Below are 22,488 nucleotides of genomic sequence, written 5' to 3' on the forward strand. Positions count from 1 at the left end.
ACTTTTCTTGTGTTTGGGTTGAAAGAATTCAATTTTGCGTAAAATTAACCCAAAATTGAGTATATTTTTCTAATGGAATCAAAGGGCTCATTCATTTATTTCATAACGCTGAAAATGACCATTTTTGACTTCCACCCACCCCTTCGTAACGCTTTTTGTATGATTATTGCACAAATTTTTTATGAGGCTTAACATCGTGAGGATACCCACCCACCCCCTTCAGCGTTATGAAATTTGTTAAGGCTGGTTTGCTACTGACAAGAAAAGGAATCTCCTATCTCGATGCGTGGAAAATTTCTTCCAAGAAATGGTCAAGAAAATCACATTTTTCTGATCGCAGTATGCAGTTGAGAAGAAATGTCACTTCAAAGGGGGCTCTCTGTAGGAAATTTCTTGACCCATTCAGTCAAGGAGTTTCTTTACTATTCTTGAGCGAAACAGCATACTTAGCTTTAAGGTGAAGAAAAACGAAACCAAACCTAAAATTTTCAAGAGCACAAATCTTGAGAACCAAGCATCCGTTTAAGCTGAAAACTTAATCGATTAGTCACTAGCTGGAGGTGACCAATCGATTAGGTTTTCAGCTTGAACGGATGTTCGGTTCTCCAGATTTGTGCTCTTGAAAATATGAGTTTTGGCTTGGATTCATCTTCACCTAAATAAGCCCAAAGGCAAACTACTTAACCGTTGACCTTTGAAATTTAGCCAAAATTAGGTAATAAATTGATTGGGGTTCATTCAAATATTACGTAACGCAAAATTTTGCAGTTTTAGACCCCCTCCCTCACCCACGTAACAGCTTTTGTATAGAATATTTTATTTTTTTTGTATGGACCGTAATACTATGTGAGACCTCCTCCCTCCCCCTGTTGCGTTACGTAATATTTGAACGATCCCTTGCTCAACAACGGAATAGCGTTGAAACAACCCAAAATTGAGTCGAATCCCATCTCCGTGCATGAAAAGAGTAAAAAAGGGTGATGAAAGTGGGCGTTCGATTCACATAAGAACTGTCAAATCTGGCGAAAGGAGAGTGTTTTGTTAGCTGGCTGATTTCGCAGCAGTTTCGTTCTAAAAAATATCATAAAATTATTATGAATTATTTCGTGTTGTAAAATTCTTACATAAAAGCAAACTTCACAATGAAGCAGACAATCGGAAATTCTGGTGAGTAGCGAATTTAGTGAACAAAAATCGACAGAATGCAATAACGAGTATCACCTATATTTAGATGTGGCGGATTACTTCATACGGATCCTCCAGGAGGACGACAGTTTGTCGTCCGGAATAGCGGCAATCAAAACCCTGCTGTGGGTTCTACAAGAAACCGAATGTAAGCCCTTCTCCGTATAACACCTCCGAATTGTTTTCACACCGCTATTTCTGTTCCTTAGTTGACACGGTGCAGGAGCTGCACTCCACGATCCAGGCGGCGGTCCAATCGATGCGCGAAACGGACAAACCGATGACCTCGGTTGTGTCCGGAAGTGAGCTGTTCCTGCGATTCATCACCCTCGCAAAGTTCGACGACAAAACCATCCAGGAGGTGCGGGAAATTATGCTGGGACGTGGCAAAAGCTTCCTGGCCAAGCTGCTGGAAAGCCGGAACGTGGTGGCCAAGCAAGCGACCAGCTTCATCAGCGATGGATGTCGGATTTTGACGCACGCCCGGTCCCGAACCGTGCGGGACACTTTGATCCTGGCGGCCAAGATGAACAAGCGCTTCCATGTGTTCGTCACGCAGAGCTTCCCCGATAAGCAAGGGTAAATTGAGTTTGAAACGGTTCTGGGGCTGGTAGCAGGGGTCTTTCTAGAGGCTTTGTCACTATTTTAATGCATGTCTCTATTCTAATGGAAGTTCTCTATTTTAATGAAAATTGTCTCAAGTCACTGTCAGTCTTGGTACAATATTCTAGAGGCTCCAGGGAAACCTTCAGATACTCTAACGCAACTATTCCACAAGTGTTTTTTTGAAGTTCTCAGATTTTCGAGGATAAGCTTCAGCAGTTGCTCTAGTGATTTATCCTGAAATTTAGGTTTATTCTATGAGTGGCATGAAGTGAGAATTGTTATTGTCGTATAGAGAGGTGACAATTCTCGACTCGAGTCGATGATGATACTAACAATTCTCACCTCACGACACTTGTAGAATAAATCCAATTTCTCAGGAATACTTTGAGATACTCTACTAGGAATCCCGCAACAAATTGCTCTACAGATTTCTCCACCAATTTTCCCAGAAATTCTTCCAGCAATTTTTCATGGGATGCTTCTTCCAAAATTTGCTTCAAGAATTCCTTGAGTTCCTATACACTACTACCTTAATTAATTTCCACTGGGTTTAAAGTTTTAAAGAACATCACTTAATAAGTTTTAAAGCACATCACTTAAAGATTTTTCCAGGAAACCTTACAAGAATTCCGTCTTCTTCTTCTTCTTGGCATTATGTTCTCACTGGGACATGCTTCTCAGCTTAGTGTTCTATGAGCACTTCCACAGTTATTAACTGAGAGCTTTCTTCGCCAAAGTTGCCATTTTCACATTCGTGTATCGTGTGGCAAGTACGATGATACTCTATGCCCATGGAAGTCAAGGAAATTTCCATTACGAAAGATCCTGGACCGACCGGGAATCGAACCTAGACACCTATAGCATGGCTTTGCTTTGCAGCCGCGAACTCTAACCACTCGGCTAAGGAAGGCCCCTATTACTTATCTTATTACTGAGCTATTCTTATGAAAACTCTCATCTCTTCATTCCTGGTAGCATTCTTTTTGTCTTCCAGGTTCCCATTTGGTATCTTTTACCAGGCAATATGTCACTAAAGTTCCTATTTTGAGGATACTCAGTCGCTGCCAGCTCTGAAAACGGTTTCATCAGAATAACTTATTAGATTCATATTCGTTTCGTTAGTGAACAGATGCAAACGGAACTGGAAGCGGAAGGCATCGAATGTACGCTGATTCTGGACTCCGCCATTGGATACGTGATGGAGACGGTCGATATGGTGTTCGTGGGAGCCGAAGGCGTGGTGGAAAGCGGAGGAATTATCAATCGTGTGGGAACCTTTACGATGGCCATGTGCGCCCGGGAGATGAAGAAACCGGTCTACGTGCTGGTGGAAAGCTTCAAATTCAGTCGACTGTACCCTCTGAATCAGCGAGATTTGCCAAACGATTATAAGGTGAGTTGGGGAGTTACTACCTATCAGTGGGTCAGATTGACAAAGAACGTTATTTTTGTGTTTCAGTATTCCAAACCAAGTCTAAGTGACATCTCGAAGGCGCATCCATTGGTGGATTATACACCCCCGGTCTATATAACGCTTCTTTTCACCGATCTAGGAATTCTCACGCCATCGGCTGTGAGTGACGAATTGATCAAATTGTATCTATAACGAGTTTTGTTTGGTGGAAATGAAATTTATTTTCAAAAATCAGAAGCACTTTAAAATTGAATGATAATGAGAACGTCCAGTTGATTTTATTTTTCAATTCAGGCTACGCCCGTGGAGTCCTGAATTTCTGTCAGAACTGAAGCAGATTAAACACACATTGTTTTTATGTACCAACAGATGTAACACTCTAAATTTAATATTGTCAATAATGGCACCGTCCACGTCCTTACGGTTATTACGGAAGGAAAGGAATGTTAGTATGACGTCCATTGCTACTAGAGACCGAGATAACCTCTGAAACTCCATGGTTTTCACAGGAAGGAGTTTTTTAGTGGGAATGTTCAAAAGCTACATGATCAGGATTCACATTGATAAGTGATGCACTAAATTAAAATAAATTATTTTGCAACGATTAATAGTAAAACGGCCGTAAAGTTCCAATAGTGCGACTGAAGGGGACTATCTACTAAGGGAACATCAACTCAGGCTAGTAATTTTCGGTGCAATTCAAGATGGCAATCAAGATAAAATGCTTGATGGAATACTTGTTATAATTGTATAAGGAATTTCCCAGAGAAACTCACAGAGGTGTTTTTAGAGGAATGTCTGTTCAAATACTCTAAAAACCCTTAAAGGTAATACTCTCAAGAGTCTAGAGCTGTACCCTTGACGAAACAAATTTCTGAAACTCTATAGAAATTTGTTAAATTATGATTGAAAAACTCCTGCAAGAGTTTTTACAAAAGCTCTTAGAAAAAAATCTGATCGCTAAGAAGTTTCTAAAGAAATTGCTGCATGTATCGCTGAAAGAGTTCCCAGTAGCAATGCCTGAAGTATGTTCCGGATGATGGAAAAATTGAAGGTTAAATTAAGAAAAGGCTGGCTAATTTTAGGAGGTATTCTCGCAAACTTCTTAAAGAAATGTCAGAAGGAAAATCCTCATTGGAAACTCAGGGGGTAGGTATATTCCAAAACTCTAAAATAATCCCTGGAGTTGCTTGTTGAGGAATATTTAGCCCTCTTTCCTATCCCATCACGTATAAAGCTGATTTAGGCACAAATATTGCGATGGTACAAATCTTCCGATTGGTGGAAACGTCCTTCTAATACCTGATCACATCTACTGTGAGTGACGAATTGACCAAACTGTATATATAACATCCGAAATAAAAGTAAAATTTATTTTTAACAGATAAAAAGAGTTCAGAAATAGAATGTCAATGAGAACGTCCACTTGATTTTGGATTTAAATACACAAATATGTAAAAAAAATGGTTAAAATATTTAAGAATACCGCTTCTGGCGTGCAACAACTCGCGATCCATCCACCAAAGTACTAGCAACAATGGTTTCCACAGGGGTCTTCGGGGCCCGCCATGGACGTGTTCTGCAGAAATTACCCAATTAATTATCTAGTAATTAAGCAAACTAGGATATAAGAACATACCTGCACTGGTCATTACTATCGACGACGACTTTACCCTGTTTCTTTGGCGCTGATTTCATAAAGTTCGAAAGCGTATCATCATAGTCTCCGACAAGCACTCGACCTGCCTTCTTCAAAGCGCTTGACCCTTGGCTGAGGCTGGTTGATTTGGGTCGCGATTTGGATTTGGCGGGCAAACGCACTGGAATGTCGTCCTCCATCAGAAGTGGATTCCTGATCGGGACCTGAGTGGCCGGCGATGCCAACATGCTGTTCATCTCATGGTTGCCCATCTCCTTAACAATGTCCAATATCTGATGACACTCGTGCATGGCTTTGTCTATTGTTTGCACATTTTTGCCCAACATTAGATACCTCTCGATGATCGCACGACACAATTCCCGATGAAGGTGGTCCAACTCGGCGATCACCAAAACGTCCATTCCATGGTGGACAATTTTGATCGCAATCAACCTAGTTTTGTCCGGATCAGAAGTTCCAATCCTGATGATATCATCGTCCATGAACCCATTTTGCTCAAGTCTTGTCCTTTGCTCTTGTGTTAGTTCATCAAGTATCGAACTCTCCTTTTCTTGTGAATCTATCTTTGTTTCTTCTCCGATGAGCTCTGTGGCCTCAACATCAGCTATTTTTACGCTTTGATCGATTTGTCGAATGCTTGCCTCATCACCTAGTACAGTATCACTCTCGATCAATGACTGTCGATCATCTTCAGCGTGTTGAATTTCAGAAGCATCTTCACTATCGCGATCAGTTTCACGTCTTATCTTGGCTTCTGAATCACTCTTAGCAGCTGCAGATTTTATGCTTGCTCGTAGTTCATCTATTTCCACTGCAGTAATAGTTTCTTGAGATACCTCTTGTGCAATATTGTCATACTCTTCACCGTCTATCAGCGATTTCCTCTCCTTCGTCGTGGATTCTACCTCATCTAATATCTTCGACAAGCCCCCTTCTACTTCATCGATGTCGTCCGACACTTCTGTGACAGCAACCTCCGCCTGATCCTTACCTTGGAGGTCCGCATCATCAGTTACGTCGCCACCTTTACGAACTGTATCGCCATCCTTCCGTTCAGCGAGTTCCGTGTTGCATTGCTTCAATTTTTCTTCAAGTTCTTCAACCTTTCGGCTCAACCGCTCTGTTTCCTGCACAGCGGCTGCGGCAGATTCCGCGGCTCCCAACTGTTGCTCGGATCGCATCATGCCCATCTCAACTTCCATTTTCCTGATTGCCTCATCTTTCTCTTTCACCATATCGGTGGTATTCTGCAACTCCAAGCGAAGGTTTTCAATAGTCTTTATCAATTCTGATTGCGTTTCCGCAAGCTTCGTGGCTTCATCATTACGAGCCGTCAGCGATTTCCTGGCTTGGTCCTCTTCTGCCAAACGACGTTTTTGATCCTCAAGCTCACGCTTTCGCTCATCCATCTCAAGTTCACATTGCTTCAGTTTGTTTTCCAGTTCATCATTCTTTCTACTCAATAGCTCTACCTCCTGCACGTGCGCCGCTACAGTTTCCGCCGCTCCCAACTGTTGCGTTGATCGCGTCTTCTCTACTTCCACTTCCATTTGCCGCATCGCTTCTTCTTTCTCCTTCACCGTTTGGTTGGTGCTCTGCAACTCCGAGCGAAGGTTCTCAATCGTTTTAATCAACTCTGCTTGACTTTCCGCGGTCTTAGCCACATCGTCTTGGTTGGCGTTTTGAGCCGCTAACAATCGCGCTATCTCCTTCTGCAGATCCTCGTTGGTCTTTTTCAGGCTTTCAAATTCAGCGGCATCTACCGTCGGTGGCTGATCTTTGCTTGGCGCCTGTTCCTTCCTGATAGATTCCAGTTGCGCCAATTGTTGCTTCTGAATGTCTTCCTGTTTTTTCATCTCCTCATCCTTAGCTCTGGTAGACAATTCCAGTTCCTTTTTCAACAAATTGTACTGTTCTTGCAATGCTTCACTTTCCTTTTCACGTTCTTGTAGCTCTTCAACCTGGACGCTCCGAAGATTTTCAAGTTGTTGTTCTAATCTGGCACAGTTCATACAAGATTCTACGACCACCTCTACTGCAGTCTCCGGTTTAATCGATTCACCTCGGTACGGCGCCAATTGAGCTCGCGACTCTTCATCAGCCGATGGGAGCGCTCTACTCTCGACCCATTGCTCCGTTCTCTGTCTGTTAAAGTCCTCGATAACCGGAACAGGCTGCTCATCCAGAGCTTGGAACCGCTGATCGTAAAGTGACTGAAATGATAACAATGCATCAACCACTCTCAGTGTATTCATCGCACCCAACACCTCTTACCAACAGATGCTCCAGTTCATCTTCAACCTTTTCCCTGTGAGCTTGCTCCAGAGCTAGCTGCCGCCTCAACTCCGTCATTTTACCCTGCTGCACAAAAGCTTTCTGCAATTGTTCCTTCAAATCCCGCTTCTGCTGTCGGAGATCTTCGTACTGCGCCTTGAACAGCACCAACTCTGCCTCCAGCTTGTCGTAGTCCTGCGTTATCATACGGTTGAAATTTGCTTCCACTTCGGCGTTGATCAACCGTATGCGGTCGGCCGTCTCCGTTCGCTGGTGTTGCAACTGATCCCGCAGCGACGCATTCTCCTTGGCCAGAAGATCGTACCGATCGGCACGTTCCTTCAGATCCACGATCACCTTTTCCAGGTCTTCCAGCTGTTGCTCGAATTCGGTGCGTTCCTCTGCCAGCATGGCCGACTGCTGTTGAATCTCGCTTAGTTCGTCGGACTTTGCCTGAATCGCTTCCAGCTGTTCGTCCAGAGTCCTTCGGGTTTCCTCCAGTTGTAGCACGGAGTCGTTCTTCCGCTTGATCTCCGCCTGCAGGCTAAGGATGTATTCGGCTAGATCATCCACGTCCAGATGGATCAGATAGTCTTTGGTGAGTTCAAACTGACCTTCCGGCTAAGATCAAAAGTCACGTTTTTAAGGAAGGTTAGTAAGTAAGTCTCATCCCACTTACATGAAGCATCGCTTTCTTGAAGCGTGCCTTGTGGACCACATCCAGGATGTAGTTCGAGCGTTTCTGCTTGTCCAGCGCCCAGGCTCGGCCATCGGTGCAGAGGTCATAGGTCATGAGCGCCCCATCGCTGCGCTTTCGCTCCGGAAGCCGGGGCGCTTCGTTGCGGAAGGACACGTTGAAGAACTCTTTCTGGGTGGTGTAGGACATCTCGCCAGGTGCCGAATCCGATGGTGGTGATGGTGTTTGGAATTTGTTTGACAGCTGAACGGACACCGCACGCCAAGGCTTCTTGGATGTTCTTTCCTGGAGACTTGCAGTATTGCATCTTCGGCTGCAACTCGAACACATGATTTAGAACCATGCGGCGTTGCACTTATCAGCGTGATAAGTTTTGTCGGAAAACCATGTTCAGGCATAAACTGGCACACAAAGCTCATTTCTATTCCTTGAATAGTACGTTGCCTTGAAGTCGATAGACAGCTGGGTATAATCTGCACGATCATTCTGAAGATGAATAATTATCCGTTGGTGATTAGTTGTCATGAAAACTAATCTGGTATTTACCAACGCCTGATGTCCGCAAGCAGCTTAAGCCTGTGAAACAGAATGCACAACAGTTTTTTGTACACAGGATCCAGAAGGGTAGCCCCTCTGTAGCTGGTGTACTCCAGGAAGTTTCGGGTTGTGTATATTGGGTATATGAGATCATATTATCGCGCCGCCACCGAACCGGATTGCGCCAGTGAGACTCGCGACGCGCCTCAACTCGCCGCTTTTTGAAATCAGTTTTTAAGTGTGGCGCTGCATTTTTACGATGTCTATGAACACAGCGCACTATTCAAATATTAGTCGCAACGCTTGAAGATTGGAAAACAAATTAAAAAAAATGCCCTTATTTCTGCCGGATCCATAATAGAGAGCCGGGGTTTTTTGAAAGCTACATAGCTTATATTTGGCCACAATGTGCGTTGTACTAAAGTGCTCTTTATAGCAATGTTTCAGAAAATTCGGCCGAGAAAAAAACCCCATGCCAAAGTGAGTCATGGAAGTGCCCAAGTAGCTCTGCACCCTATAACCAAACGATATCACATTTCCATGTTGTTTCAAATGTGTTATGGTTTTTTTTTTCAGGCATCCCTTTAAGAATTCCTCAATGAACTCATACGCTGATTCTACAAGTTATTGTTTCAGCCATTTCCATGTGAATTCCTTTATTCAAGTTTAGCCTTCTTCTACGAATTATTCCTGAAATTCTGTTGAAAACTCTTTCAGAAATTCCTCAATGAATTCGACTAAGCTTTTTTCATTAGGTTGTTTTTTTTTTTCAGATGTCTATGAATTTCTCCTACATTCCATCCTGCAGTTCTTACAAACAATTCTCAAGTAAAATTTCCGTATATCCCTAACTAATAATTCCAAGACTTCTTCAGGAATAAGGGAGTTATTATTATTATTATTATTTATTTTAAACAAAAATTTTGAAAGAGGGAAAAACCCCTTTGAGTGATTTCTTTTAGGAAATCTTTCTCAAAGAGGCACAAAACCTCTTTATCTTTTCACAAAACGTTATAAAACACACTTAAAACTAAAGGCTCACACGGTAACGAACCATAACAGAGCCATTGTCTTGAAAGGGACATCAATTAGGTATGGAATTAGGGCATCAATTCAGTCAATTCAGTCAAATAAAAACCAGTCAGGGAACGAAGCACAACCTTATTGATATCTGACAATAAATTGAAAAGAAAAAAGCAACAACGAAGTATCAAACAAAGTATGAGATTTCATTCAAGAAATTGAACAATAATTTTAAAATTGGATAACATTTTGCACCAAGTATGTCACGCACAGACACAGGAACTGAGAGACCAAAATTAGTTATGCTGTTCATTAATTTGTTTCTTGGATAATATTGATACTATATGATTGATACTATATGATCAATGTCTTCATAGGATTTCCCACAGTCGCACAAATTGGAATCTGTGATGTTGATACGATACAAATGGCTGTTGCAAGTATAATGATTTGACATTAACCTCGAAAATGGACAAATAAAATTTCTACTAACTGACATATTTTTAAACCATGGAATGTGACTTGCTTTAGGACAAATCGAATGGCACCAACGTCCTTTATCACTAGAGTTCCAACAATTTTGCCAATTAGAAAGAGATATTTTTTTAAATTTTGAATAATATTCAGAAGGAGAAATATTACGATTGAAAATTACGCCACAATTCACACCTAATTTAGCTAAAGAATCAGCCTGTTCATTTCCATAAATATTACAATGAACCGGGACCCATACGAATTTTATGACGAATCCTTGAGAGTTGAGATCAAATAGTATTTTTTTATCATAAAAATTACATGATGAGTTTTAAAATTAAAATTGATTGTATTCAATGCATGAAGACAGCTCAAACTATCACAACAAACAATATATATATTTGGAGTACAATCTTTGATCAAGATGCACGTAAAATATAAGGCAATCAGCTCTGCTATGAAAATAGAACAGGGAGATTGTAATTTAAAAAAGTGAGCTGAAAATAATTTGTACACACCGAAGCTAGCATCATCATGAATCAAAGAACCATCTGTATAATAAAATTGTGCAGGAGTGATTCCAGTAAATTTCCGCTCAAATAAAAATTTCGAAATATTAGAATGATGAATTTTTGGAACTTGTTTTAATTTGTAAAATAGAGACTAGTCGATTAATGGTTGATAAGTATGAATGTTGATATTAGAATTATAAAATGCATTCCAAGGAATTGAAACAATGTTTTCAACTGAACAATGATTAAAGGAGTCTAATATTTTGCTCGTGGGATTAATTTCAAATAAAGACCTTAAAATATTAATAATCGGATGATTGTTAGAAAAACAATTCATCATAAATTTACAGTTCAATTCTTGAAAAAGTATTTTAAGTGGAATAACACCTGCCAAAACTTCAATTGATTGAGTATGAGTTGAATTCATAAGTTTTAAACAAATTCTCAAGCAACGAAATTGTATTTTTTCAAGTTTGACAAAATATGTTTGTACAGCACTACCAAATGTAAAACAACCATATTTCATTACTGAACGAATAGTAGTTTTGTAAAGTGTTATTAAATCAGAAGGATCTGCTCCCCACCAAGTACCTGTGATTGTTCGAAGAAAATTTATTCTTTTTGCACAAACTTTTTGAATGTGTATAATGTGAGTGTTCCAATTCAACTTCGAATCAAACCATATGCCAAGATATTTATATACATCAATTTCTTCAATTTCAAGACCGTTGAGATATAAATTTATTCTTGTGGAAGAATGTTTTCTTGTAAAAACAATAAATTTAGTTTTTTGGTCAGAAAAAGAAAAACCATTCTCATGCGCCCACATATCAATATTGTCTAAAGCACATTGCATGAAATGTCTGATAATCTCTCTGTTTTTGCCGCTAACACAAATCATATTATCATCAGCAAACTGAAGCAAATAACAGCCATTAGGTATAATGGAAGCAATATCACTTGTGAATAAATTGTACAAAAAAGGACTTAGGCAAGATCCTTGTGGAAGACCAAAATAACTATAACGAATAGTTTTGGAACATCCATTATGAAAAAATTCATAATTTTGAAAGAAAATAAATTGTATAAAAAATTTGAAATCAAATTTGGAATTTTTAAATTATTCATTTTATTGAACAATAAATCAATCAAAACAGAATCATATGCTCCAGAAACATCTAGGAAAGTTGAAACAACATCCTGCTTTTTATTGAAGGAAAGCTGAATTTGTGAAGCCAAAAGTGAAACACAGTCACGAGTACCACGACCTCTTCTAAAACCAAATTGAGAAGATGGAAAAATGTTGTTATTTTCAGCCCATAATTCAAGCCGATTTAAAATCATTCGTTCAAATAGTTTACGAAAACATGATAACAAACTGATTGGTCTTCTACTATCTGCAAAAGAAGGATCTCTATCAGGCTTCACAATACTTATAACTTTAATGTATCGCCATTCAAGAGGAATGATGTTTTGACATAAGAAAGAATTATAAATTGAAAGCAAATGAAGTTTTCCTTCATCAGGAAAATTTTTCAACACATTACAAGGATTACAAAGTTCCGGAAAGTAATTAAAAGAATTTGTTTTGAAATTTACAGAACGAGGAACAAAATCTGGACATATTTTTGAAGAAAAGTCGTCAATCCATTTTTCCGAATATTCCAAAGCCGTAGAAAGAGGAGATTTATAATTTCTTAAATTTCTTTCTTAAACCATAATTTGGATAATGAAGTTTCTTTATCAAGATTTTCAACAAAATTTTTCCAATAATTTCTCTTTTTGAATTTTATAACTCTTGTGAACTGTGCTTCAGCTTTACAGTATAATAAATAATGATTTCTGGAGCCAGATCTGCGAAATAATTTGAATGCATCTGATTTTTTTCGTAAAGAAATGGAACACTCTTCATCCCACCAAAACGATGGATGTTTTATTTTAGTAGTGCCAGAAACAAATTTTCTCTTCTGAGAAATCCGTAAACAATCAATCAATAATTTTGTGAAAATATTATAATTTTCGATAGGAGAATCAGAATGTACAATGTTTATTAATGAACTATATATAAGATCAGAAAATTTCAAAGATCAGGAACACATGGTTCATGAAATACATTATTGAGTTCAGCAATTTGTATTCCAATCATAATAGGTAAATGATCATTACCATTAGCATCATTTATAATTTTCCATGTAGATTGCATTGATAAATTGTTTGAACACAGGGATAAATCAACACATGAATGATTATTAGGAGGAACAGCAATCCTAGTAATTAATCCATCATTCAAAGTATTCAAATTAAAATCACCGATTAAGTCCATAATTAAAGAACCTCTACCATCAGTTTTCTCACTACCCAGGCAAAATTATGTGCATTGAAATCACCTAAAATATAAAATGGGGAAGGAATTTCGTTTATAATACACTTAATTTGAGGAAGAGAAAAACTAACATTTGGAGGAATATAAAAACAAATAATAGAAAACTCATAATTATCTTTTCTTATAGAAACAGCAAGATATTCTACTTGCGATTGAAAAGATAAATCTAAATATTTAAATTCAAGATTCTCACGAATTCCAATTAAAACTCCTCCAAATGATGAATCCCTATCTTTTCTTATTATGTTAAAATTTGGAACGCGGAAAAATTTTGATGTGCCTAGCCATGTTTCATTTAAACAAAAAATATCTACATTGAAATTTGATAATAATGCTTTTAATTTATCAATTTTGGGAATAACACTACGGCAATTCCATTGTAAAATATTCAAACTGTTGGAAACCTTTGAAGCCATTAGGATGAGAATAATGAGGCAATGAGGGGAACAAATGAATTCAACTTATCCAAAATAGAGGCCAGAAATGGTAAAATCATTTTGATAATTTTTTTCCAAAAGTCGTTCAATTCCAAAAAATCAACAAATTCCTCCAAAATTTTCAAAATTGAATTATTTGAATTTTCGTTATTTTTTTTTATTTGAAATATTGTTTGATTTATGATCATTAGTCCTGGATAAGGGATCAGAATCAATTCTTTGAAAACCCCTCCCCTTGGTTATGCGACCTTGCCGCGATGGGAGGGCAAAATCCATTAGCCCATATGATGGAAACCAAAGGCGTAACCTGTAGTGGTGGTATCACATTTTGGCATTTTATGCTTGAAGCCGCGTCATAATTCATATGGCATAGACGCACCAATATCTCGGATGTGATCCAACGGACATTCTGCGTCATTGATAGAATTGATGCCCATTTCAAATAATTCATCTATTCGAAGTGGACATTAATACTATTCGCGACGTTCAGTTTGCCTTTTGCTAACCAGAATGATTCGTAGCCACCCTTACTATTAGCTAGCTAGATACATCGTTATCATGTACGACGTAGGGAATATTACTCTGAGGAAAGTGACTAGTAGATTCACTGAGTACAAATAAGTGGCGTCAATCTTATTTTAATATGGTTTTTACATTGCCATAAAAAGAAATACCTTTTTTGTAACAACGGTATAAATAATCTAATTCCAGCTTCATTTTCGCAAAATTTACAAGTAGAAAGTAGGCGTTGTGAAGCATTGCATTTGCCACCGAAAAGTGAATCTTGTAGGAGACTGTAATAGAAGCCTAAGGTAACTTTACTCTTCAATATTCACTATAAAAATGACTATGGAAAGTAAGACGCTGAGATCGATCATTAGGGTACACTTGCTAGTTTTGAAAAATGGTTGAACAGACAAGGAAAGCGACTTTTTTCTTTAAGAATATGTGAACGTAATGACCAATAAATACTTTTAACAACAAAAAATGAAATTAACTAGAACTACTTCTAAACAACCTAATTTTGTTAAGACTTGACGACAATTGACATTTAAGACTCTAATCTTATGTAAAAGACAGGAGTAATCAGAATAGCACTTGACTGACAAATTATTCAAAACCATTTCGACTAGACAGTATTAGTAATGACACTACTACACTACTGTTTCAAACAAATTATGATGGAGCTGCTGATTTTCACAATGCTTCCTTTTCTCAGAAGCAAGGGAATATGGGTACTTTTCAAAAACTACCACGTCACAATACTAATAAAAAAGCAGTGTTCATGTGGGCGCCATTGCCTAGTCCGTCTGAGTATTGGTCCTGGTAGAGGGGAAACTTGGCAAAAGCCAGACCGAGGGTTCAGCCTTGACAAGTTAAGCTGTCAGGCAGCTCCAACTAAATACCATACAAAAAAAAAACTTATCCAAAACCCAGGAATTTTTTTGTGAGAAACAGTTGCCTTAATAGGAGGAAAATTCGTGTCAAAAGAAGTTGATGGCTGAGGTTCATCAAAAATATTATTTTGCTTGTTAGGAGCTTTATTGGACGTTTTTCTCCTCTTATTAGGAGGTTTGTAAACAAAATTATTAAAATGTTCAAATGATTCAACTCCATCATCATCCGGTAGAACATCAAAAGCATTAGATGAAGAAATGTTATCTGAGGATTTCATTACTTCAGCATACGACAAAAGATTTTTATTTTTTAACTTCTGATTAAATTTAGTTTGTTGATCAATATAAACAACACAATCTTTCAAAGAATTGTGTTTTTTGTTTACAATAAATACAAAGGTCCGAATGTTTATTACACTCAAACGAAGAATGTTGCTCTCCACATTTCGAACATTTTTGCTTATTGGAGCAAAAACTTGAAGTGTGCCCAAATAAAAGACAATTGTCGCAATGCATGAGCTTTGGATAGTAAAGTCTCACGCGAAATTTTACGTTATCAATCATTACGAAGTCTGGAAGGACTGAACCAGAAAACGTAATTTTGATACAATTTGAATGGATATACTTGGAGTCATTTCCATTAAAAAACTGTTTCGATAAACAAACACAATCCAAAACTTCGACAGGAGAAAGGGATTTGTTCCTGAAAATTCCTAAACCATGGTTCCTTACATCTTCACAATCCAAAAATTCATCATAAATTATTCCATTAATTTCGCATGCATCGCAAGGCGCATACACACGATAGGAATTAAAAAATAATTTGGATTTCAGAAGAGAGTTGGCATCGTCTCTCGATCCAAAAATTACTCTCAACTTGTCGAGAGAAATTTTTTTAATTTCTTTAACCGATTTGTATTTTTTATGAATTTCGGATGAAATCAATAAAACATTGATCGGGTTTTCTCTTTTACGAAAATCAACCACGAATGGTCCAGGAAAAGTGGAAGGATAAACCTTTACTCTAAAAGGTTTATTCAATGAAGTGGTTTCATTTGAGTGATCCCCATCTTTTGAAACCCCCTCCCCCCCTCACCCTCATCAGTTTCCATAACAGAAACTCAAGGAGGAAAAAAAAATATTTGTTCGAAAATGGAATACCGTTTTGACTCATATTCCGAACACTTAAGGCCACCAGTGACTTCAAATGCATCTGATTGGCATAAATTGGCTGATATTTGTGTAAATTTTTTTTTTCACAAAGTCTAACTGTTAGCTGTTGGGTGTACAAATAATAATGTTGAAATAATTTGTTTTAGTATTGTTTTTACGTAAAAGTATGGAACAACATTTTGATTCAAATTCCGAACACTATGTTTATTCTGTCTCATATTCCGAACACCTTGATTCAAATTCCAACAGCATTCGAACAGCACGAACAAATCGTATTCAAATGAATAATTTCGCAAATAAATTTATCTCAGCTTGTTCTACTGGTCTCAAACTAGAGAATCATCACTACTACCGCGGTATAAACTATATTGGAGACGTTCAAATTGAATTGCAATTGACTGCCATTTCTCTGTTATTTGGTGACATATTTCAACGAAACATTTCAACCAAATCGCCATACAAAAACCGAGTGTTCGGAATATGAATCTGTTCGGAATTTGAGACAAAACGGTATATAAAGTAAAATAAAGGAATGGAATATAAAACGTATACTTATTGATGTCCCAACAAACGAAGCTTCAGAAAGAACTTGAACAACCAAACTTCTACGGCGAACTTGAAAAACAGGTAAAACTCTTGAATGGATGAAAGAACAGCAACACTTGAAACAAACACTCGGTGAAATACTCCAATCAAATCCACGGAATCGAAAACCAAAGCTCGGAAGTAATTTGAATCTGAAATGTGAAAAAAATGACAAGCAGAGAAAAAAACCGTTTCACCTGGTCAAGGCCTACTTACCGAGTATGAATAAGGGAGTTGTTACGGAGATCCTTGCAAGAGTTCGTCATGAATTTCTGCAGATGTTGCATAAGAGATTGCTGTAGGATTTGTTTAGGAAGTATCTCACGGATTTTTTTCAAAAAATTATTCTAAAATTTCTAAACTAAATCATTGGCAATTACCTAAACAAAATATTGGATTAATTCTTCCTTTAAAAAAAATCCTGAAGGAAATACGTGAAAGAATCTCTATAGTAACTTCTGAAGCTATTATTAGTGAAATTCCTGGTTGAAATATTGAACAAATCCTGAACCTTTAATGAATATTGGAAGAAATACTAAGAAATGTTTTGTAGGTATTTCTTGAGACATTGATTAAAGAATCTTTGGACACAAAACGAGACAAGAAACCCTCCAAGTGAAGTGAAGTGACTCTCCATTTGATTTGCACAATACAGTACTCACCCGATTTTGGCTGCCCCCGACGAAATAAGGATTACGATTGGAAACTAAGAACATGGAACTGCAAGTCACTTGGTTTTACAGGTTGCGACAGGTTAATCTATGGCGGACTACATCCCCGTAACTTCTATATCGTTGTTGGACTGGACAGAAGGTGTGGAAAAGTGGGAACCGAGCTTCTACCAAAGCTGTGAAACCACAAAGGATCTAGGAACTGGCTTCATGGTGTTGGGCAAGATTCGAGACGGGTGGCAGTCGATGGACGCTAGGATAAGCAAGATGAGGATAAAAGGCCGTTTCTTCAAGTACAGCGTCATCAACGTACACTGTCCACACGAAGACGACGAAAAGGAAACGCTTTACGCCCAACTGGAGCAGATAAATGACGGTTGCACGTCGCGTGACGTGAACATCGTTATTTGGGACATGAACGTACATGTAGGACGAAAGGAGATGTACAGACTGGTGATCGGCCGGAACAGCCTGCAAGCCGTATCGAACGACAACGGCCAACGATGCGTCAACTTTGCAGCCTATCGTGGTATGGTAGTCCGAGCACCGTCTTCACCCGCAAAGATATCCATAAGGCCGCCTGGAGATCACCCGATAATCAAATCGACCACGTTCTAATCAACGGAAAATTCTTCTCCGACACCACCATGTTCGCACTAGTAATCCTTTATAAGAGAGATTCGCGGAAGTTGACATTTCTGTCAAAGTGTGAGCCAATCGAGCAGCGAGAGCTGTCAAAGTGTGAGCCAAACGAACATGTGTTATGTTTGTTTTGAACTTTTCTTGAAGAGTAATGTAATCAGCTTGAAATTATTTCGGGAAAAGTTAATTTTGCATGAAGCAAAAAAATGAAATATTTTTCTTTTTAAAATTTGTGTCAATGCAATTATTAGTTGTTGATTTTTTCGGCTGTTTATTAGTTTGGATATGTAGCTCAAAGATCTATAACGAAACAAAATACACTTTTTAGCAATGAGGAAGTCATGTCCGTGTTACAATATTATTCTCGACGCCGAGCAAAATCAGCACTGCTGGTCTGTTGCCAAATCATTCCATTTTACTTCCGCTTATCTCTCTATAAAGGATCACTAGTTCGCATCGCAGTGCCAATATAGATTCGGACCACTACCTAGCTGCTGTATGTATGCGCTCAAAACTTTCGACGGTGACCAACTCGCGTCGAAGCCGAACGCCGCGGATACGTAACTCAGAAATAGACCAAGATTACGCGCAACTTTTGGAAGTGGTCCTACCAAAGGAAGAGCAGATTGGCGCCGGCACTCTTGAAGATAACTGGAGGCACATACGATCCGCCGTAGGTAGCACCGCAAAAGCAGCTCCGAATCAGAGAAATGACTGGTAGGAAGGCGAATGCGAGCAGTGTTGAAGAATGAGAAGAAAGCAGAGAAATGGTGATGTGGCCAGTAGGTGGCACGGAAATAACTTTGGGAGCACGCGCAGAGGAGAGGACTTCCGCCTCCAGATCTCCAAGAGGTTGAAACGGAGATTGGACTGTTGAAAAAAAAAAAACAAATTCGCTGGAGTGGACCAACTACCGAGCGATCTGCTAAAATATGGTGTAATGCACTAACAAGAGCGCTTCACTAGGTTATTTCGAAGATTTGGGAGGAGGAAGTATTACCGGAGGAGTGGATGGAAGGTGTCGTGTGTCCCATCCAAAAAAATGGCGACAAATTGAATTGCGCCAATTATCACAAGACGCTGATTAGACCGGTACTCCTCTATGGGTACGAAGCATGGACCCTACGTGCAGAGAATCAACGCACCCTTGCAATTTTCGTACGGAAGGTGTTGCGGACCATCTACGGCGGAGTGCTGATGGAAGACGGAATGCGGAGAAGGGGAATAAACCATGAATTGCACCAGCTGCTGGGAGAACCAAGAATAGTCCACTACAATTCGACCGGCACAAGACGTGGTGACTCTTTGCTGTGTAGTTTCTGGCTTATAGAATAGAACTACGGATGACCTGTTCCGGTGGTAAGAGTCCACCAAACGGGGTAACCCCAATTCAAGGTGTCAAGCGAAAAACCGTGCTGAGGAATGGTCGAAGGGGTGAAATAGATGTTCGGCCATTAACGGAGCCGGTGGGGCACCTGGGCACCCCTCACAGTATTTTGTCCCTTACCGCGTTAATGCAGGGCTCTGGCGTGGTGGACCTCTTTTCCCGTGCTACTCGTGGGATTCAATAATGAGTACAATATCTAATCAAAATAATAGTAGTAGTGCAGGTAGTAGCAGTAGTAGGGAAGCGAACCCCTTCGCAAAAAGTGGGTTAGCTTGGTCTCCGTTGAGGAGAGTGGAAGCAGGAGGAGGCAGCAGTGCACGTAGTGCCAGTGCTGGAAACCATATTTCATCCCCGGCTAACGCATCGGGTGAAGTTATGGATGGAGCGTGGTTGATGAGGGCCATCAATAAAAGTAGAGATGGGCTCTCTGCGATGGAAGTGGCTGCACAGCAGCTCGACTCCATAATTGACTTTGCGTCCTCGAAGTCTAACATTCGCAAGGACCTCAAGCAGGCCCTGTTCAGACTTCGTAAGTCAATGTTGGCGGCCAAGCAGAGCCATGCTGAACCCATGCCGACTGTGGCTGCGGCAGAGCCCGTGGAGTTGAAGGTGCCGAAGTCTACCCAGACGGAGCCCTTCGTGTTCGCGGGTAGCCCCAAAAGCGCGGAAGCGAATGCTTACAACAAGCAATCACAGAAGCGCGCGAGGCAGCCATCAGGGGAGGAGCTACCCGGCGGCACTCGTAAGGCCAGGCGGATAATAACCCCGAAAACCGGCAGAAGTGCTGGAAAATCGGACCCCAGCCAGGCGTCCCGGAAAGCCGAGAAGGGTGGGCCCGAAAAGGCTGGCCCCTCACGAAGTGATGGGAACCGGGGGTTGCGACCTTTGAGAGGCCCTCAATCACCACAGGTTAGGGCGGATCAGGGGGGGGGACGCCCCCTGGACAACCGTAGTGAAAAAGAAGAAGAAGCAGGAGGTTCTTCAGCAGGTTCAGGAGCGCAGGGATACCAGGCCTAAGAAAGGTAGGAGGGTAGGTGCCAAGCGCGAAAATAGTGATGCGATCATCATCAAGACGGAAGAGTCCAAGTACTCGGAAGTCCTGAAGGCGATGCGCAGTGACGCGAAGCTTGCGGATCTAGGAGCCAACGTACGCAGTGTCAGACGTACTCGTACAGGCGAAATGATCCTCGAGCTTAAGCGCGACAAGGAGCGCAAGGGCGCCGCCTACAAAAGATTGGCGGAAGAGGTCCTTGGCGCTGGTGTTGAAGTGAGAGCTCTGACGCAGTCAGTGACTCTGAAGGTGATGAACCTTGAAGAGATCACCAACGCAGAAGAGCTCGTCACGGCACTGCGGCAACAGTGCGAAGTTCAGGTGCCCACCACCGCCGTTCAGCTACGGAAAGATCCGGCAGGTACTCAGGTGGCCTTAGCACACCTACCTGTGGCGGACGCAAATAAGACCGCTAAGGTAGGTAAGATCAAGGTTGGTTGGTCAGTATGTTCACTGAACATACATGAGCAACCAGTGATCTGCTTTAGGTGCAGGGAACCTGGACACAAGTCCTGGGGCTGTAAAGGCCCTGATAGGACCAAGTTGTGCAGGCGTTGTGGTGAGGAAGGTCATAAGGCACTAGGCTGCAAGAACCCTCCCAAGTGCTTGATTTGTTCCGGCAAGTCCGTGAACAACAATCACCCAACGGGAGGCTCAAGGTGCCCGACCTTCAAACGAGCCATTAACGAAAAGTCACAGTGCAGGTAACGCAGCTGAACCTGAACCACATCCGGAAAAATGGCGGCGATATGGACGACGGGTAAATACCCCGTCCAGGAGTTGGTGGCTACTACCTACGAGGGCTTCGTGATCGCCAAGGTAAACGGGGTCCTCTTCTGTAGCTGCTATGCGCCTCCGAGTTGGTCGACCGAGCGGTTCACGCAGATGCTGGACTGTATGACGACCGCGCTGACAGGGCGAAGGCCAGTTGTAATAGCGGGTGACTTCAATGCCTGGGCCGTGGAATGGGGAAGCCGTAACACGAACCAGCGAGGTCAAATCCTGCTAGAGGCACTGGCCGTGCTAGATGTCGATCTGGCTAATGTTGGTACCAAAAGTACTTTCAGCCGTAATGGAGTGGAGTCGATTATCGACGTTACTTTTTGTAGTCCTGGCCTAACGAGTAGTTCGAACTGGAGGGTAGACAATGCCTACACTCACAGCGACCACCTGGCGGTTCGCTACAGTATCGACTACAACAACAGCAGGCAGCGGGTTGAGGAAGCGGCTAGGTCAAGGCCAAGTCCTCGTAGGTGGAAGACATCGTACTTCAATGATGAAGTACTTAGGGAGGCGCTCCGCCGTGAGCGTAACCTACTCGGCCTAAGCGGGGACGAACTGGTAGCGGTGCTTACGCGTGCATGCGATGCGACCATGCCTAGAAAAGTCCACCCTTGGAATGGGAGACCACCGACGTACTGGTGGACTCAAGCTATTGCGAACCTGCGCCGTGCCTGCCTACAGGCCAGGAGACGGATGCAGCGAGCACGTACCGAGCAGGAGCGTGAAGAACGACGGGCGGTGTTCACCGCTGCCAAAGTCGCGCTGAAATCCGAGATAAGGGCAAGCAAAAAGGCCTGCTTCGAGGGATTCTGTCAGAGTGCCAACGCGAACCCGTGGGGTGATGCCTACAGGATCGTTATGACGAAGACAAGAGGTGCAATTGCTCCTACGGAGCAATCTCCACAGATGCTGGAGGGGATCATCGAGGGGCTCTTTCCGCGCCACAACCCTAGCCCATGGCCTCCTTTTGTAGGACCGCCGGGGATTGGGGCTGGCGATGAGGATAGAGTAACCGATGAGGAACTTGTAGGGATTGCAAAATCCCTAAGCATGGGGAAGGCACCAGGTCCGGACGGAGTTCCAAACCTAGCCCTCAAAGTCGCAATCTTGGAGGCTCCCGGTATGTTCAGATCTGCTATGCAGATATGCCTGGACGAGGGAGTACTTCCAGATGCGTGGAAGAGGCAGAGCCTGGTACTATTGCCAAAGGCGGAGAAGATCATCCTCAACAGACTATCGAGGTACACCGAGGGTGTAAATGGTCTCTCAGGCAACCAGTTCGGCTTCCGGAAAGGGAAGTCCACCGTAGACGCTATTCTGACGGTTAAGAAAACCGCTGAGATAGCACTCCAGCGTAAGAGGAGGGGTATTCGCTACTGCGCAGTAGTGACTCTGGATGTAAGGAACGCATTTAATAGTGCCAGTTGGGCGGCTATTGCTGATGCGCTCCTGCGTCTGGGGATACCCGAGTACCTGTACAAGATTCTCGGAAGTTACTTCCAGAATCGGGTATTAGTCTATGACACAGAGGTGGGTCGGAAGTGCTTTCACATAACCTCAGGAGTCCCGCAAGGTTCCATCCTGGGTCCGGTGTTAT

At 41.3% G+C, this 22,488-nt stretch overlaps 2 protein-coding genes across 2 annotated transcripts; one reads left to right on the forward strand and one right to left on the reverse strand.

The window, feature by feature from the left end:
* Positions 1 to 986: 986 nt before the first annotated feature.
* Positions 987 to 3,442, forward strand: LOC5573056 (translation initiation factor eIF-2B subunit alpha). Its single transcript, XM_001654328.2, has 5 exons — positions 987 to 1,167; positions 1,232 to 1,333; positions 1,395 to 1,764; positions 2,914 to 3,184; positions 3,251 to 3,442. The coding sequence occupies exons 1-5, from the start codon at positions 1,143 to 1,145 to the stop codon at positions 3,395 to 3,397; spliced, it is 915 nt and encodes a 304-aa protein (XP_001654378.1). The 5' UTR covers positions 987 to 1,142; the 3' UTR covers positions 3,398 to 3,442.
* A 1,106-nt stretch (positions 3,443 to 4,548) lies between these two features.
* On the reverse strand, positions 4,549 to 8,215 carry LOC5573055 (putative protein tag-278). The gene is made up of 4 exons (XM_001654329.2): positions 7,819 to 8,215; positions 7,140 to 7,760; positions 4,845 to 7,078; positions 4,549 to 4,784 (listed from the first exon to the last, which is right to left on the reverse strand). Exons 1-4 carry the CDS (start codon positions 8,164 to 8,166, stop codon positions 4,682 to 4,684), a joined length of 3,306 nt encoding a protein of 1,101 aa, XP_001654379.2. The 5' UTR covers positions 8,167 to 8,215; the 3' UTR covers positions 4,549 to 4,681.
* Between the last annotated feature and the right edge of the window lie 14,273 nt (positions 8,216 to 22,488).

The sequence above is a fragment of the Aedes aegypti genome, chromosome 1 (assembly GCF_002204515.2).
Source record: "Aedes aegypti strain LVP_AGWG chromosome 1, AaegL5.0 Primary Assembly, whole genome shotgun sequence".
In the NCBI taxonomy this organism is placed as follows: domain Eukaryota; kingdom Metazoa; phylum Arthropoda; class Insecta; order Diptera; family Culicidae; genus Aedes; species Aedes aegypti.

Excerpts from the sequence above, each read along its gene's own strand:
- LOC5573056 (XM_001654328.2), top strand. The coding sequence starts at position 1,143 with ATGAAGCAGACAATCGGAAATTCTG. Across the intron at positions 1,168-1,231 it reads GCAGACAATCGGAAATTCTG|ATGTGGCGGATTACTTCATA; the intron begins GTGAGTAGCGAA and ends ACCTATATTTAG. Across the intron at positions 3,185-3,250 it reads ATTTGCCAAACGATTATAAG|TATTCCAAACCAAGTCTAAG; the intron begins GTGAGTTGGGGA and ends TTTGTGTTTCAG.
- LOC5573055 (XM_001654329.2), bottom strand. The coding sequence starts at position 8,166 with ATGTGTTCGAGTTGCAGCCGAAGATGCAATACTGCAAGTCTCCAGGAA. Across the intron at positions 7,079-7,139 it reads ATGAACTGGAGCATCTGTTG|TCACTTTACGATCAGCGGTT; the intron begins GTAAGAGGTGTT and ends TTATCATTTCAG. Across the intron at positions 4,785-4,844 it reads GATAGTAATGACCAGTGCAG|AACACGTCCATGGCGGGCCC; the intron begins GTATGTTCTTAT and ends TAATTTCTGCAG.